At 41.9% G+C, this 19,110-nt stretch overlaps 1 protein-coding gene across 1 annotated transcript in view; it reads left to right on the plus strand.

Annotated features, from left to right (window-relative positions):
- The window catches only part of LOC145411033 (uncharacterized), a 95,174-nt gene extending 76,267 nt beyond the window's left edge, over positions 1-18,907 (plus strand). The window contains exon 5 of the mRNA XM_080281095.1: positions 16,905-18,907. Within this exon, the coding sequence (XP_080137221.1) occupies positions 16,905-18,907 (2,003 nt within the window). The remainder of the gene's footprint in view (positions 1-16,904) is intronic.
- Positions 18,908-19,110: the final 203 nt, after the last annotated feature.

Raw genomic sequence — 19,110 nt, forward strand, 5'->3', positions numbered from 1 at the left:
GCTCTTGTATTTTGTTTTTCTCTTGGAAGGAACAGCTTTGTGGGCTCATTGCCTTTGGTTCCTTCTTCCTCACATTAAAAAAAAAAATAAATAAAACTTGGGTGCCTAGGTCCACAATTTTCGTGACTTAACAATGATTTAAGGTTGGCGGCAGGCTGACGGCCACTTAGCTGTGATTTACGAATCCGTGATTCATGAACACGCGATTTAAGAGGATTGAGTGTGTGTGTGTGTATATATATATATATATACAGAGATAGCCCGATTATCCGGGCTAAAAGATGTTAAGGGGTGCCCGCTTAGTCCGAAAGCACGATTAATCCGGCGGAAACACAAGTACTGTACTGTTAGACTGATTTATTTACCGGTAAATGTACACTTTAAGTACCAGAAAGACCTTTCCTGTTCAATATATATTCCTCCAGCTTGTTTCAGTATTTTTCAGACTATATTCAGTTCGGTAAATCACGTTTTCTTACTGAAAGATTTCCTCCCTGTTAGTATCGTCTTGTTCTAAAGCTGTACCTACGATTGTTTCCAGCACAATGGACGAAACTCATCGTACTCAAATGTGGACTTCGTTTCCTAACTTCCCAACTGAAGATTAGGTTAGGTTACATTATTAGGGGCAGTTAAGCTAGGTTAGGCCAGGTTTAAACACTTAGATTAGAACAGTGTCTTCTGCCGTTACGTTAACGAATCAAAGAGTCGTCACACCAGAACAGCTAAAAACAGCGGGGAAAGATTTAACAAGAAGTGTTTATTTACCAACCCAGAAATAATCAGAAAAATATAACAGACTATCAGAATGAACTTATTTGGTAAGGTGCTTTTACTGGTTACAGCAAAGCGTATGTTTACCCCCCTCAAATCCTCAATGTTCGTGAGTTCAGAAATTTGTGTGCTCCCGTGGCAGACCTTGAAACCATTTTTTCAAAGTTATAAAGTCAGTTTCTTTTTCTTACAGATTTGAAAAGACTCGTCTGGTACACCTGGCTTCTTCCCCTCCTCCCTAAACCCATCTTGTGATTTGCTATGATTCGTGAAAGAAAATTAGGGGGCATGTTACATTAGAATTTAAACATAAAGTTAGGGTGCATGTTACTTTAGCATTTAAACATATCGGCAAAAACATCTGGAATGAAAGGACCGCCGAGCTGTTTGGGATGGTAGAGTAGGGTCGTGTAAACATACCAGTGACCGTTCCCTTCCCATAATTGTTCGCAGTTTTTATGGCTCTCCCTAACTTAACGTTACTGACACCGGTACAGTAAAGCATTGTTCAAGGCTAGCAGCCATAAGGGGTTAAGGGAATACATTATTGCTTGTATCAATACTCTCTGTTTCACACATACACGAATGAGCAAAAGAATGTGCAATAAATGTACACTTAACTGTAAGGAACAGAAATAACTGTATGCTCTGTCGGTCCGAAATGTGTTGGGAAGCGACATCAAACAAAGAATGTGGAACTGAACGCCACCTTACGAGAACACTTGAGATGAAAGTATTTTTTCTTATTAGTAAACATAATTGTTCTATTTCGTCCCCTATAATTGTGAAACTCATAAATTTTCGTCCAAGCATACACCCTAATAACCTTACCAATTCAGTTCATATTCTCTAGTTTGTTTTCTGTATTTTTCTAGTTTGTTTTCTTATTATCATAACGTTCCTTAAGCCTTACCTACGATTGTTTCCGGCATAGTGGAAGAAACTTACTCATAATTAGGGTGCATGTTACATTAGCATTTAAACATATCGGCGAAAACATCTGAGATGAAGTGGCAGGCCGCCTGACTGTTTGAGATGGTAGAGGAGGGTCGTGAAAACATACCAGTGACCTTTGTTCCCTTCCCATAATTGTTCGCAGTTTTTTATAGCTCTCCCTAACCCAACATCCCTGACACCGGTACAGTAAACCATTGTTTGAGGCTGACAGCTATGATGGGGTTAATGGAATGCATTATTGTTTGTATTAATACTCTCTTTCATACATACAGTACACTTAAGAACGAACAAAAGAGTGAACAGTAAATGTAAGAGGAAGAAATAACAATGCTCTGTCGGTCCGAAATGTGTTGGGAGGCGCGATACCTAACCAAGAATGCAGAACTGAATGCTAACTTACGAGAACACATGAGATGAGTAATTTTTTTTTTTTTTTTTTCTGATTAGCAGACATTCTTGTTTCATTTCGTTCCCTAAAACTAGGAAACCCATTACTTTTCGTCTAAGCATACAGCCTAAAGACTTCACCAATTCACTTCATATTCCTCCAGTTTGTTTTCTGTGTTTTTCTATTTTGAGGGTAGTAAATTACCTTCTCTTGCTGAAAGATTTTCTCTTTTATCACGTTCTTTAAGCCGTACCTACGATTGCTTCGGGCATAAAGGAAGAAACTCATCATACACAAAAGTGGATTTAGTTTCCCAATTTCCCAAGTAGAGCCCAGGTTAGGTCAGGTTAGGTTAAATTAGGTAAACTTATTAAGTAGTTAAGCAAGGTTAGGCTACGTCAGGAGTATCAGTTGCCTCACCAAACTCCACCCTACCACCCTTGTGATCGAGTTGTGAGCAGGAGGTGTGGGTGGGGGCAGGGTGAGCAAGACCTTCCCTGGTTTATCCATGCCTCTCTCCCTAGCAACTGGATGCTTCCTGTTTAAACCGGAGCATTCGTACGGATAATTCTATGAATTAACTGTACCACTGAACCATTGGGTCACGGCCCGGATATACCGAAAGCTGGATAATCGAGCTTCCACTGTATATATATATATATATATATATATATATATATATAGACTGTATATATATATATATATATATATATATATATATCAATCTATCTATCTATCTATCTATATATTATATATAGATATATATATAAAGATATATAGATATATATATATATATATATATATATATATATATATATAGATATATATATATATATATATATATATATATGTATATATACAGGTAAGCCCTTAATTCACGCAAACTTTTTTCACGCGATTTCGGTTATCCACGAATTTTTCGTACAATAATTAAATCAAAATTATAGTATTCAAATAAACAATTTTAATATACAAGAGAAATAAATAAAATATAAAAACGCCTACCTGCTGCCCGTCTGCATACATATATGTATATGTGGGTGTGTGTGTGTGTGTGTGTGTGTGTGTGTGTGTGTGTGTGTGTGTGTGTGTGTGTGGGAGGTCGGTCTACCAATGCACCACACAGTCAGTTTGAATCCGACGGTCGAACCATGCATGACTTGTGAATTGTTATTTGTGGCTTATTTTTCTGCCTTCCAGTGATTGCTTGACTTGTCTGCCAACATGGGGCCTAAGCGTAGTGCTAGTGATGCATGTGGTAACACACCAAAACGGACTGTAACGTGATGTTGCTGACAGAAAGTTGTGTTGGACAGACTTAAGGGAGGAATGTAGGCGACAGTTCTCCATCAGGACGATTCCCCGTCATTTATTTACATACCAGTTTATTTAGCAAGTACAGTACACTAGTTTTTTACTTATATGAGTTATAAAATCCCCCTGAAAATTAGTTATTAGATTATTGATTAATCAATAATAAATATATTTATAGAATGACAGGGAATCGTCCATGATTTGATGGTGAATTGACTTCATGGTGAATTGTCTTGGAACTGTGTGTTTGGGGTTAGTCAACTGTTCCAACAATAAAGAAGGAGGAACATAGCATACAGGAGGCAGTGAGGGCCAGTGTACCAGACTGTGCTAAAGTGTCTCCACCTATGCCTGTGAACTGGCTTGGAACCGTATGTTTGGGGTGAATGAGTCAACTGTTTGGACAATAAAGAAGGCAGAATGTAGCATATGGGAGACAGTGAGGGCTTGTGCACCAGACTGCAGAAGTGTCTCCACCTACCCCTGTGCTTGTCAGGTTTCAGTGTTAAATTTCTTAACATTTTTGTAGTTTTTCATACTTTATGCTAGTTTATAAGGTGTATATAGTGCATAAACAGTATTATTCAGATGTAATATAATTAGTAGACATGCGTAATTATGTGCACAGAAGGGCAGAACATATACGCGAATTTACCACATACGCGAAGGGTCTGGGAACGTAACCCTCGCATGAATTAAGGGCTTACCTGTATATACAGTATATATATATATATATATATATATATATATATATATATATATATATATATATATATATATATATATATATATATATATATATATATATATATATATATATATATATATATATATATATATATATATATATGCAGTATATATATATATATACAGTATATATATATATATATATATATATATATATGCGAAGATGTGTAATGGATGCAAGAGCTTATAGAGGTTCGAGGAGTGGACTTTCTGACTACTACTTGGTGGTGGCCAGAATTAGGATTCAAGTAAGATGGAGGAATAGAAGAAGGGAAAGACGAGAGGAAGGAGTAGTTGCAAGGAGAGTGGAAAGGTCACAAGAAGATGAGAAAAAGGCAGAATATAAGAGAGAAGTAGAGGAACGATTGGGCAAATATGAATTGGAGCAGATGGGAGACGTGGAAGATGTGTGTAGGATAATTACAGAAGAAATATGTGCAGCATGTGATGCGGTGTGTGTAAGGAAGAGAAGACGGAGGGGGGGTGCAAGGTACAGCGTGGTGGATTGAAGAGATGAGACAGGCTGTGGCACAAAAGAAGAAAGCATACCATGAATGGATGAGAAATAGGGGCGCGGAAGAAGTTGAGAGGCGGAAGAGAGAGTTATATGTTGAAAGAAAGAGAGAGGTGAAAAGATTAGTAAGAGAGAGTAAGAAGAGAGTGGATGAGGAATTTGGAAGGAATTTGAGTGTTAAGTGGAAGGACTGTAAGAAAATGTTCTGGAAAGAGGTGAAAAGAGTAAGACAGGGTGGCAGTGAAGTTAGCAGGGGAGTGAAAGATAAAAATGGTAGATTACTAGTGGAGAAGGGAGAAAAAGTGAGCAGATGGAGAGAACACTTTAAGGAATTGTTGAACGTGGAGGATGGAAGTAATGCGAGTATAAGTGGCTGGGGAATGGCTGGGAGAAGGAGGGAGGTGAGAAGACAGGAAGAAATCAGTAGGATAGAAGTTGTGGAAGCAATGAAGAAAGTTAAATCTGGGAAACCCAGGAATTGATGGAATGTGTGGTGAAATGCTGAAGCATGGGGGAGAAATAGTAGTAGAATGGATGTGGAAGATGTGCAGATTGGCCTGGGAGGAAGGTAGAGTCCCGGAGGATTGGAAGTCAGGTATAATTATTCCCTTGTACGAAGGAAAAGGGGAAAAAGAAGTGTGTGGTAATCATAGGGGCATTTGTCTTCTTAGTATAATAGGAAAAGTGTATGGTAGGATACTTATTGACAGAGTTAGAGAAAGAACAGAGAAATTAGTTGGAGAAGAACAGGGAGGCTTTAGGAAGGGAAGAGGTTGTGTAGATCAGATATTCATTCTTAGATCTTTAGTGGAAAAGTTTCTGGAGAAGGGAAAGAAGTTGTATGTGGCTTTCATGGATTTGGAGAAAGCATATGACAGGGTGGATAGACAAGGATTGTGGAAAATGTTAAGAATATATGGAGTAGATGGGAAGTTGTTGAATGCTGTGAAGAGTATGTACGATGGTGCGAAGGCTGCAGTGCGTGTGGATGGTGAACTAAGTGAATTTTTCTCTTTGAAAGTTGGGTTGAAACAGGGATGTGTCATGTCTCCGTGGTTGTTCAATCTGTACATGGATGGGGTAATAAAAGAGGTACAAGGTAGGGTAGTGGATGTTGGAGTGGCCCTGGTAAGAGAGGATAGTGTTTGGAAACTCCTTGTACTGTTGTTTGCAGATAATACTGTGTTGTTGAGTGAAGATGAAGGGGAGCTGCAAGGCTTGGTGGATGAGTTTGGGAGAGTGTGTAAGAAACAGAATCTAAAGGTGAATGTAGGGAAAAGTAAAGTGATGGTCTTTGAGAGAGGTGAAGTCAGTGAATGTACAGCGAGGTTGGATGGTGAGGAATTGGAAAGTGCGAGTACGTTTAAGTACTTGAGTAGTGTGATGAGTAAGGATGGAGGTTTGGAGGGTGAAGTGCTTGAAAGGGTACAGCAGGGAAGAAAGGTTGCTGGTTCTTTGAAAGCAGTGATAAGAAACAGGGAAGTGAGCATAGAAGTGAAAAAGTTACTACATGACAGTATTGTGATACCAACTCTAACGTATGGAAGTGAAGCTTGGACGTTGTTGGAAGGACACAAGTCAAGAGTGAGAGCAGTGGAAATGAGTTATTTAAGAGGAGCCTGTGGAGTCACATGGAGAGACAGGCTGACGAATGAGGATATAAAGGAGCGTTGTGGTGTGGATGTGGATGTGATAGGAAGCGTTATGAGGAACACACTGAGGTGGTTTGGCCATGTGGAGAGGATGGAAGGTGAAAGACAGACGAAGAGAGTGTATGTGAGTGAGGTGGAGGGGGGAAGAGGGAGGGGGAGGCCGAGGATGAGATGGAGGGATGGGGTGGAGAGGTATATGAGAGAGGGGGGTGTGAGTTGGGAGCAGGGCAGTGAAATGGCGGGGGACAGGGTGACGTGGAGGTGATTTGTTTGTGGCCACCCCACATGAGATGGAGGCATATATATATATATATGTATATATATATATAGTATCCTTGCGTCCAACACGGTAATATTGTCATGCATGGGTCCCATGTTGGACAAACAACAGAGCTTATGGGGAAAAATCAATTATGTCAGCAACCCGAGGAAAAGTCACCCTAAATACCTACCAAATACCTATACATATATTGGTACTACTGTAATTATAATAAATGATTCTGTACTATGAATGATAACTAACCTTTTAGGATAGTGCTGGTGGGCTTGCTGGGAATGGAAGGTGATATCCGAAGTTGTAGGTAGTCCCACTGGGTCCCCGGAGGATGGCTCCTGGCGTCACTAGCAGGTAATGGCTGCTGCTCCTCCTCAACCTCCCTCATAAATCCTTCGAAATCACACTCAGAATCTCTATCCTCGTCCACATCCATGGAAGGTCCTTTTTCTGCCTGTCCTAGCACTCTTCTCTCTTCTTCCTTTTGCTGGAAGAAGCTAGTGATGAGTGTCTGAGTCCTCTTGTTAATGTGTCTCCTGTACAGATCAGCATAGTAACACACACTGTTTTCCACGGTATGTATCACTTCCTGGCGTCGGACTTCATTAGGATCCCTTTTCATGGCCTCCTTAAGAATTTCAACAGCATGAAGGATCTCGATAACATCCTGCATCTTCAGGGGGGGAGCTGGAGGTGTGTTGGAGTCTGCAGCAGCCATTCTCACCTCCTCTACCTGCGCCTCGTCAATTGCAGCAACTCGACGAACAGCTTCGTCCAGGTGGTCTCCTCTCCGCGTTGCACGAGGTCTGTTAAGTCCTCCTCTGCAGCCTCCTCAGAGCCAGGGACCCTCTGAAGTTCTCCCAAGGTTGCCTGCCTGCTGTCCCCAGGGCACTGAAGTGAATCTTGTTGGTGAGAAGTGGTGAAGTACAGAGTTAGCTTGTGCCAGGCGTGGTTGATTGTTGCCACATTAACACTATCCCAGGCAGCAACAATATTGTCAACACAATTTTTCATGTTGTACTTTTTCCAAAACTGTACAACAGTCATAGCAGCAGGGTTACTTGGAGTATTTGACGTCATGGTAGGGTGGGGATATTTCTGAGATGGTGATGCTGGCAGTGGTGTGGCAGCATTTGTTCCTGGTACAGGTGAGTCAAGATCGGGAGAGGACGAGCGAGATGATGCTGGTGAACTGTCAGGGCTTCCACCCAATTCTGCCTCCATCTGCTTCACTTCTGAAAAAGTTTCTGTTGCTCTCTGAAGATGTCGGCTTAGTCTCTGGTTGTAAAACATCTTGAAGTTACTTATGACCTCCTGGTCAAGAGGCTGCATAAGTGACGTGGTGTTGGCTGGTAAAAACACCACCTTCACTGCTGGGTCTACGTCAGCCAAGATCTGAGGATGTCCACGGGCTTTATCTGCTAACAGGAGGATTTTCTCAGGAAGTTTCAGAGCTCTCATCTTGCGTTTTGCATCAGGGATGAAGTGTTTCTTAAACCATTCCATACAGGATACTGCCGTCATCCAACCCGAGTCATTTTTATGCCAGATAACATCCAGATCTGCCATAGAGCAGTTGTAGAAGCACCTGGGGTGTGACACCTTGCATATTAAAAACGGCCTCATTTTATGAGACCCGAAGGCATTGATGGTTAGAAGTAGAGATACACGGGACTTGTCGACCTTCCTGCCTCGTCCCTGGCGGCTGGTTTTCATGATGTAAGTGTTGTTAGGCATCTTCCATTGTAGTCCCGTCTCGTCCATATTGTACACTTGATGTGCTGTATACCCTTCCTTCTCTATGATGTTCTTCAGTAGAGCTGGGAATTCTAAGGGAGCAATGTGGTCTGCTGAAGCAGTTTCTCCATGCAACTTGGCCCGCCGTATCTCCTTCCTCTTCAAAAACGATACAAACCACCCTGTAGAGGCACGGAATGAGTCAGGCTGTGACCCAGTCCTCCTCGCAGCCACACTATAGAACTTCTTCGCCATCTCCCTGATGTTCAAAGAATCTACAGGAACACCCTCTGCCTCCTTCCTCTGTACGTACATACTGAGGTACAGCTCCATTATAATGATTGCTGGGTCAATAGGCCTGCAACTGGAGTCAAGTGGCCCGCCTCCCTAAGCCTTCACTGCCACCAGGATCTTGTCTTGGTTTTTTATTATAGTCCTCACACTGGCTTCATTCACGTCGTAGGCCTTGGCGATGTCCACATTCCTCTCCCCTTTCTTCTTCCTCTCGATAATTTCTAGCTTGGTGGCCTGAGGAAGGTGCCGCCGCTTCTTGGGGTTCTCAGAAAGCTTCCTAGGCATCGTGAGCAGGGTAAAATGCAGTACTGTACCAAGGGCAGCAAATGCTGCGAGAAAAAAACACCGTTCAGTGCGAATTATGAGGAGCACTGTGGCGGGGGAAATTTAAACAAAACATCACGTGACAGCAGAAGCATTTTTAATTGGGCGGCATCACGATCACGTTACAATAGCGGGCGGGAAGGCTACTTGATCAGAAGTTTTCATTGGCTATCATCATCATGGGAATGTCCAGTATGACCATGTTGGACCAGGGTGATTGTGCTAGAGCGAACTCTGCGGATTTCACCCGCTTCTCAGAGCCCCGTCCGTGTTATGCTAACACACTCATGTTGCAGTAATTAAATCGTATTAAATCATACTAATTATTTGCTCTCCGTGCTGGACACGAATCGTGCTGGACAACGCGTGTTGGACGCAAGAGTGCTGTGTATATATATATATATATATATATATATATATACAGTATATATATAAGTAATCCCTCTAATATCCGAACGCCCAATATCCGAACATCCCCACTAACCGGACATAATCGTCCTGGGATCCAATATTCCCAAAATGGGCCAAAAACCGCAAAAAATTCGAAAAATATCTGACTTTTTTCCCTCCCGTAATTTGAAATTGCCGCGTGGCGCCAAACAGCTGTTACACCATGGTCCCTTCACCCCTTCCTTCCTCCCCCTCCCCCCTTCCCTGTCAGGGTTGCCATTTGGTATTTTTCATTACCAAGTGTGGGCCAATTTGGTAATGAAAAATTCGTTTGGTAATGAATCAGAATAATGCATTACCAAATGGATTTTTCACATGTATGAGGATACACAGGATGGAGATGGTGGATTGTTTGCTCTCTCTGATTAATCTGCTACCCTGGTGGATTGTTTGCTCTCTCTGATTAATCTGCTACCCTGCATAGAGTGAAAATAATCAACATGGTGTTAATTATAAGGAGAGTGATTACATGTATTTCCACTTGTATATATAATTAGTGAAGAATAAATGCTAGCTTTACGAATTTGGTAATGAAAAGTTAAATTTGGTAATGAAAGTTGAGGAGATTGGTAATGTGGCCGTTGCGATCTGACAACTTTGTTACCCCGCCATCATTAACAATCACAGCCAAACTCCGATAGAGAGCAGATACTTATAGCAGTGCAAGCCACAGGTGCTTATTTTTTGTGAATAAACAGTGAATAAACTGCAATACCTCGCCACTAGAACACACGGGAATTTACAGTGTTGTGCAGTGTTAAGAAATTAGAATCTAGAGTGCAGAGGATTAACTGTGGACTACAAACTGGTGGTTCAAACCAATCCAGGAGCCAGTGACTTAAGTACCCAGAATGTTTAATATTGTATAAACTCACCTCTAAAACCTCATTTTATGGTTCTTTTGCATTTATTTTAGTCTTTTATGACCGAGGATGAGGTGGAGGGATGGAGTTGAGAGGTATATGAGGGAGGGGGGGGTGAGTTGGGGGGAGGGTAGTCAAATGGTGGGTGACAGAGCGACCTGGAGGCGTTTTGTCTGCGGCCACTCTTTGCGGGATTAGGGCGTCGGGCTATAGATAGATAGATAGATGTCCCTTATTGGTGTGATTTGGGTCTTAAATAGGTGCAATGCATGTCCAGAGGGAGTTGTATAGGTGTTTTTCTGAGTTAGGGTCCATCAGTACAAGTCCAGGAGGCTGGGGCCCAATATCCAGACAGGATCACTATCCGGACATGCCTTTGGCTCTATTACTTCGGACATTGGAGGGATTACTGTATATATAAAGATAGATAGATAGATATATACTGTACCCCAGATTGACGATGTTTGCCCCACCTATGGCTAAAACACATTAATCTAAGTCTAACAACTGTTTATAACTGCATATAACAGGGTACAGTTTACTAAGTTTGATTTTTTCCAGACTTATGTTTGATGATTTTCTTATTTGTTGGTTTTAGTGAGTTATTTACAGGTGTTAGGCTAAGGTTAGCTTCTTTTTACAGCTGTTAGGCCATTTTAGATTGGCTTTAAACTTGTTTTTGGGCTCATTTGGGTGGATTTTGGACTTGGTTGGAGGGGAAATCCAAGGCTGAAAAATAGGATCCCATTACTTTACAGTACATGTTAAAACTACCACGATATACTATACCTCGCCTAACAAAGGGTTTTTACCTAACCAATTGCATCGTTAAACCAGGGTGTACCTGTGTGTGTGTGTGTGTATATATATATATATATATATATATATATATATATATATGGTAGGTGGGGGCACTCACCATCCACTCACTCGATGTAGTGCTGCTTTCGGGTGTCTGCCCTTTCCTCTCCTCCTTCCCTCTTTCCTTCCATCATCTTCTGTCTTCCTTTCGTTCATTCTTTCCTTGTCCTTCTGCCTATGGGCAACTTTACACTCCCTCATCTGTCTTTCTTTCCTTCATTCTTTTCTCTTCCTTCTGCCTGTGGGTGACTCTACATTGAGTGACAAGCCAAATGGTTTCCTGTACACCAGGAAACCATTTACAGTACAATCCCAGTTAACCGGGTGGCTTGGGGAATTTACCTTCCCAGTTACAGATTTTTCCCGTATTTCTGATTTTCAAGTCAAATTTATACAAAGGCTATCACAGCAGTAAATACAGTTCAGGTACTCACCAGTCACATTAGGGGTTACACTAAGAGATTCTGCCTAAAAAACTGCCTTGTAAACACACACCATGGTCATAACGGACGTCCATGCAATGTCTAGCAATTTGCAGTACTGCAAATTGCACCAGTCCATTGTTTACCGAATTACTGTATTCATTATATGTACTGTACTCATAAAAATTGAAAAATAAAATAGAAATAAAAGCTTCAACATTTATTAGTGAACTGATGATGTGTTAAGACTGCACTGTAGAATTATCACGACACCTGTGCCCCCACGTGAGTTTGTTTACGTTTCTGACTGTTCTTCTTCTTCCCCACCTGACCTCCATCACTCCACCCCTCACCCGCCACTCAGCTGTTTTGCAGAAAATAAAATAAATGGTGTACATATGAAATGCAGGCATATTATTTATTTATTTTTCTTCCAGCAAAGTAAACTTTCATTCCTATTAACATTTATATTCAGCCATTAGTGTTTTATAATGTTCGCCTTTTTCAAATCTGTTGCATATGTCCAACTTCTGTTTCAAGTTTTTTTTTTTTTTTTTTGTGTGTGTGTGTGTGTGTGTGTGTGTGTGTGTCCGACTCTGGGCATAGGCTTCACAGCCTGCTATCAAGGCCCAGCAGTCCTCCTACATACCATACACCTCTACATGTCACCACTTCGGCGCTAACACCCACCGTCCATATTGAATACATGCTAGGGCTGTCTCATGCAGGACTGGTGTATTGGTATTAGCGGGGGTATTTTTACGACATGTCGGCGGGTCTTCTGGTAGATCAGTAAAGCCTGATTTAATGAAATTCAAATCCTTAAACTGTTCCCTGCCCCAGCCGGGATTCGAACCTGGGTCCGTCAGGACTGCAGGCCACCTCTCTACCGATTGAGCCACCGCCTCCCCTAAGCACGATACGCTTACGTTTAGTTTGCACTTTAGGCATTTTGGAGTGTACAAATTACCGTCTATCAGAGGAACACAATCGCAAGAGAACTTGTTTACTGTCTGGTGGCAAAATGCATACTGGTGATTTTTGGAGGGTGTGGAGGATGACTGAATTCAAGTAGAGGAAAGAGGGGGAGAGGAGGGGTGGTTAAGAGGATTTGCTAGGGATTTACATTAGCCGGAAATGCCTTCACCTCGCTTTGTCTGACTTCACCCAGCCTCGCGTGACACAATCAAACGGCGGTTTGGCGGTCCATTCAAATTGGCGCACAGTTATAACTTACTAACATTTTTACCAGCCCTTGAATTTTCCCATTGTTCTGAGTATTCCATTTGTCTGGATACCGGATAGCTGGGATTGTACTGTACTATGCTGGGTGGTAACCATATAACCAAATTTTGGCGCCTGGTGGTTTAGTGGGTAATTATTGCGCTCCAATCGGATTGAGCTAGTGAAGGTTTATATCCAAGGGGTGGTTGAGGTTGATTGCTCATGTAATGCCACTCAGAGATGAGTGAGGCTGGTCACTCTCATCTTAAATGTCAGGACCAACTGCCTAGCCCCGGGCTCCTACGCTCCTCATGGGGCAATGTAGGATTGGATGATAGATAGAAATATATATATTCATAAACGGAGGAGCCTCTGTGGCACAGTGGTAAAGTGTGCGTTTTCGTACACCGGAGAGCGAGGGTTCGCGCCCCGCCAGGGTACTAAACTTTGGAAGCGTTCTCCCGGCCATGTACTGCATTGGCGGACACCAGGGGTGCTGTGGTTGAACCAGTGTCACATATTGTAAAAGTATGTTTGCCCCCAGTCGGCTTGCGCGGGCCGACTACACTTAGTTCACAGACTATACACGCATCCAAAGCCACTACAACGCTACAATCACACTTACAAACACTTCTCACCCTACATACAATCTCTGCTAGACAGCCAAAGCCACTTGGTAGAAATACATTGGCTGTATCGTCCCTACTTCTGTTGGGATAGGCCAGTCCTGCAATGGATACTCAAATGGCTCATGATGATGATGATGATATATACAGAAGGCTTTTGATCTTTTTTCGGTTTTGGGACTAAAAAAAAAACGATCGAAATGCGAGTTATCGAAGTGCAAATTGATAAACTTGTGGAAAAATAATAAATGGGACTGGCATGTCGCAGACAAACCTACATCAACTTTTACATATACACTTATACCCACCCAAAATCTTAACACAGCCATATACAGTATTTGCTTATATTTAGTACATATTTACTTACTATTAGCAATAAAAGCAAGAAATACAGGCTGCACACACTTTAATATAGAAAGAATGAAGCTCATGTGGTGAGTGTTGGGTTCTGAGACAATTCACTGTCAAGTCAATTCGCTGTCAAAACGTGGACGATTCCCTGTCAGGACAATTCGCACCCTGGATAATTCCCTGTCATTCTATAAATACAGTATACATATTATTAATTAATCAATACTTTAATAACTATGTTTCAGGGGGATCCATCAGAGTCTATGTTCAGTAGCATAGGCTTTGGATATTACAGTATTTATTAGTTGCACCTTTAGTCAATAATTAACTTGTTTCTTCCTCGCTGTTGTCACCTTTGAATTATATTTTATCATTACTCATAGCTGTCTTCATTAATGACGGCGAACTGTCTTGTTATTGTTATGATGGCGAATTGACGATGGCAAATTGTCCCGACCGGTTCCAAGGCGATGGTTGAGTCACTGTTGCGAGCCACCACTGCCACCCTTGCTGCCATCACTCGCGCTCGCCCCAACCCCGCTTGAGTGAACACCTGCTTCCTTATCCTCATCCCAATCACCATGGCCACTGCTGTTGATGCTTTCACTGCCTCCATCATCACAAAAAAGATTTCAAATGTTTGAATGAGGGCAAGCTTCACCAAGTGGCCAGTAGGTGGCATGACATATGAACAGATGGGCTTCGACTTGCACTCGCAACCCAGCTTGAATGATCGAAGCACGACTTTTGAAATCGAAGCACGAATTTTGAAAGAGCAGGTGAGTCTGATCGAAGTACGAAATATCGAAGTAAGATTAATTGAAGATCGAGAGCCTACTGTATGTACAGTATATTGGGACCCAAGCCATTCTGATAAAAGCGACATCCAACCTTCCCCCTGCTAATCCGGACTTTTTCCGATATATCAGACATTAGTCGGGATTGCACCAACGGTTTTTAACTGTTTTCAAAACTGTTGCAGTACTCTACTGTGTTATACCTTCACCATGTTAATCAAATGGTATAATATATACAGTATAATAATACTGTACTGTACACTGATAAACATTTCTTTTATTTACCTTATTGTGGTGAACATAGCAGTCCGGACTGCTTCTGGCTTTATCAGACTTTTTCCAATATATTGAAATTTAGTCCGGTAGCTCCTCGAGTCCGATAAAAGCGAATTCCGGTCTATTGAAGTCCATTATTTCGAGGTTTTACTGCATATCTATATTCTTGAACTGTAGAGAAAGCAACCAGAAAGAGCAAATAGTATGCAAAGAACATGACAGCACATTAATTAAACATATAAAAACATGCATAACACTCATCTGTAGGTGCTAATGTTGTGTTGGAGGTGGGAAGCTGTTGGTCGCCAGCTGAGCGGTCCTGCTATTTCTTTCAGAGGTATGAGAGAAAATGGCCGTGACTGCTTTTGCTGGGATGACCGAGTTAGAATCCTCCCACCTCGCCCCAGACTGAATGTCGTATCATTGGATTTTCAAGATCGTATGTTGAAAACAGTCCCTAATTTACTCAGGTCGTATCATCGGTTTCTCGTGTATCGAGTGGTTGTATAACGGGACCTACCTGTATATATATATATATATATATATACGTGCATACACAATAATTGAACTAAAATTGTCATGTCATACCATACTGGAAGGGCAGCTGTTTTTAGGAGACTGTTGGTTTCAGGAATGAAATGCAGTAGTTCAGAAGGTGTGGAACACTACTTCTTTCCTATCATTGACCAAATCTGAATAATTAACCTATTCCTTTCTTCAATTTGAATTGTCTCGGAGATATCTTGCCAGCAGTTGACAAATGTGTTTGAAGTATCATTGCACCAACATTGGTGCTGGATAATGACATTACATGCACTGATATAATCTGCTTGGTTATACATATGTCTCCCCACTCCCTCCCTGTCCTTTGAAAAGAGGATGGTGGACTGCTGAAGGACAGGCTCAACTTACAGTCCACCAGGCTTGCATCCAAATGTATTAGTACAGATTACAATAATTTTTCTCCATGTATTTAATAGTTCACTTCTAATTCATGGCCTTAACTTGTACTCCCCCCCCCCCCTTCAATGCAGTTTGCTTTCTGTGACATTCTAATGTGGGGTTTATGGTGTTTCAGTTTTAGTTACTTTAAGTTTATTAAAAAAATTTCTATAAACACTTTTAACTGTTAACACTTTAGTGCCAACTTTAACATACAGATGTGAGTCTATTCTGTGGGATGAAAATGAAAAGTCAAGAGTAATAGCAGTGGAGGTGGGACTGCTGAGGAATGTATGTTGAGTATGGAGAGTGGACAGGATATGGAATAATATGATGCGTGAATGATGCAGAGTAAGGAAGTTTGTGGACACAAAACAAAGAGAGTGTACTGAGATGGTATGGTCATGTAGAGAGAATTGATGACAATAGAGTGGTGAAAAAGATCTATCTGAGTGAATTTGAAGGAGGGAGGAGGTGAGGTGAGCCAAGAAGAAGGTAGAGAGATATGGTGGATGAGTGTATGAAGAAGCGAGGTATGAAAGTTGGTGAGGCTAGGGGACTGAGAAGTGATCGAGCTGGCTGGATGAATTTTGTGCGGAGAAGTGCATGACCAGGGATCTGGCACCCCTTTTAATTTGACAGCATTCGGATTGGCTCAATCAGATAGGTATATGTGAAGCCATAGAATGTGGTGAAATTTTATGTGGCCTATCTGATGGGGCCAATATTTCGAGGGCTTCAGTGATGAGTGAATGGAAGTGTGGCTCATTGAATTGGGCAGACCTGGGCTGTCTGGATGTTGCTACTTCTCACCCTGCCCTAGGGTGGGAAAGGAGGTCCGGATATTGATGACGATGACGGTGATAAACACTTTTGTAGAAATTGATAATTTGAGATTGTAGACAGAGCTAGATATTATTGGTATAATGTCTTCCATACTTGAATTTCATCTAATGTGCAATGCTAATCAGTTCTCAGTCTTTTGAAAGGCATATTGAGTTTGTATAAAATGTGAATGACTTCCCTTTACTCTTTATACTGTATATGTTTTCAGCAGAGTTACCATTAGAGAACAGTTTGTGTAGTTAACATATATTTATTGCAGTGGTTTTTTCAGCAATCAAAACACCTCTCAAGTGTCCTGAATGCCCAATGCAGTTCTGCACGGTAAGGTCTCTCCTTTGGCACTTTGGGACACATGGAGCAAGGTCGAGGGACAGTTGCTTGCCACCCATTCTCTTGCAAGACCTAATTGTTCCCTGGGACAAGCCAACTGTGTCACTGTTCTTAACCCCTCCACCGGAAAGTGATACAGGTAAGAGTGCTGAAAAATTAGCGAGCACATTAGATAGCCTACCAGTGTCACCCGCTGAGAAAACAGTGAAAGTGGATGTGGTCAGTAAACCTGACATCATAACAGCAACACCCATGATCAGGACAGATGACTGTATGGGCACCAATGGAGATGTTATTTTGAAGGTACCCATCCCCAGGTTAAAGCCTAAGGTGGCTCCTGTGGCAAAGAAGGATAAATTTGTGAACATTCTGCCCAAGATCTCTACCGGGGATGGGCAGGGAGGGCACACACCAGGTCCCCCCCAACTAACAACCCTTAGACCCACATCTTCCCCTACACCAAAGCTAACTATACACCCTCAAGGGAAGAGGCCCGGAGATATCACCTCACGGAAAATGCAAAAATCAGTTCCAAAGATTGCAATCAGAGGTGATAATTCTGAGCACCAAGTTCAGATCAAGCCAATTGTACCTGCTTCATCTAAGTCAACAGTTCAAATTCAACCCCTATTACCATCATCTCAGTCAGCTGTTCAAATTCAGCCACTTGTATCATCACAGTCTGGAGTTCAGATTCAACCATTGATCACATCATCACCATCAGCAATTCAGATTCAACCGCTGGTGTCCTCGTCACAGTCAGCAGTCCAGATTCAGCCGTTAATGTCATCTGCAGCATCAAATGTTCAGGTTCAGCCAGTGATTACAAATTCAAAGTCCTCCAGTACACCTAGTCACATTGCTTTGATTCCAATGGACAACTTGACTGCAGTAGGGCAGAATTTCAATCCAAGACCAAAATTAGGTAATGCTCCACTTAGGATGGTGTCTCCCTCTCAGCTTCCAGCAAAAACCTCCACACCTGTGGATGGGATGTTGGAGAAAGATGGGTTAGTGATGATTAACTCTAACCTAGCCCTGCGAATTGTCTCTTCCCTGCCGAGCACCCTTGACAGCAACACCAGCACCACCAACACCACCACCATCCGCCCCATAGCCAGTAACCTCACTATCTTGCCGCAGGTGGAGGGCAGCAAGCTCATCAGCTCAAAAAAGGAGACCATGAAGAACCCTGACATTCTTACCATTGTGCCGCAGGTGGACGTCAGCAAAAAAGTGTCCCTGTTGAAACCCGTAGCTCCAGTTCCTAGCACTCAGCACCTGAATGCATCCAAATCCACTTCCTCAACCTCACAGGTTGTTAAGTTGCTCCTGCTGCAGCCCAAAGAAATGAAAAACAGTGATAACAGTGTGAAGATTAGCATAGCATCAGACCCAACAAACAAATTAAATGGTTTAGAAATACCTTTGCCCTTTCCAAACGGGAATGAAAAAGTTGACGATTCTCTGCTGTGTGAAGAAGATATGTCTGAAAATGAAGATTTTGATGATGAAGATGAGGGAATGGTGATTGATGATGAAAAGGATGGGGAGGAAGATATGATGGATCCACTCAGTCTGTGTGCTGTAACAATGGAGGATGAGAACATAGAAGCTTCAAACAGTGCCAGTCAGTCAGGAAGCACAAACGACTCTGAATCATCTACCTCACCTGACAAGGTAGCCATTAAAGTGAAAACAAAGGGTAAAGGACATCAAGGAGTCGATATTGTTAAGTATGAAGCCAGAAAATATGTGTGCTGTTACTGTAATAGGAGGTTTGGCTGGTCAACTGATTTAAAGAGACATGTAATCTTACATACAGGTGAGAAACCATTTGAATGTAAAGTGTGTCCTGCATCATTCACAAGAAAATTCCTTCTCCAAAACCACATGAAAAGGATGCACCCAGACAAGTGTAAAATGTCAGATCTGTGGCCTTAATGATGTTTGGCACCAGTGGTTTTTGAATGTGGCAGGTCTTACAGATTGGTGTTTTTCACTGCAAGGAACTGATATATAGTACAAGATTGTTGCACTGGTGTGTGTTCAGCCAGTTTTTGGGCATCACGTTGACCACCATTGCAGTTAGTGTTTGTCATTAATTGAATCCTAGTCAAACATGGCTTCATGGCTGTAACTCTTAA

This window comes from Coenobita brevimanus, chromosome 87 (genome assembly GCF_032717465.1).
Source record: "Coenobita brevimanus isolate Jiangsu-jjx chromosome 87, ASM3271746v2, whole genome shotgun sequence".
Taxonomy (NCBI): domain Eukaryota; kingdom Metazoa; phylum Arthropoda; class Malacostraca; order Decapoda; family Coenobitidae; genus Coenobita; species Coenobita brevimanus.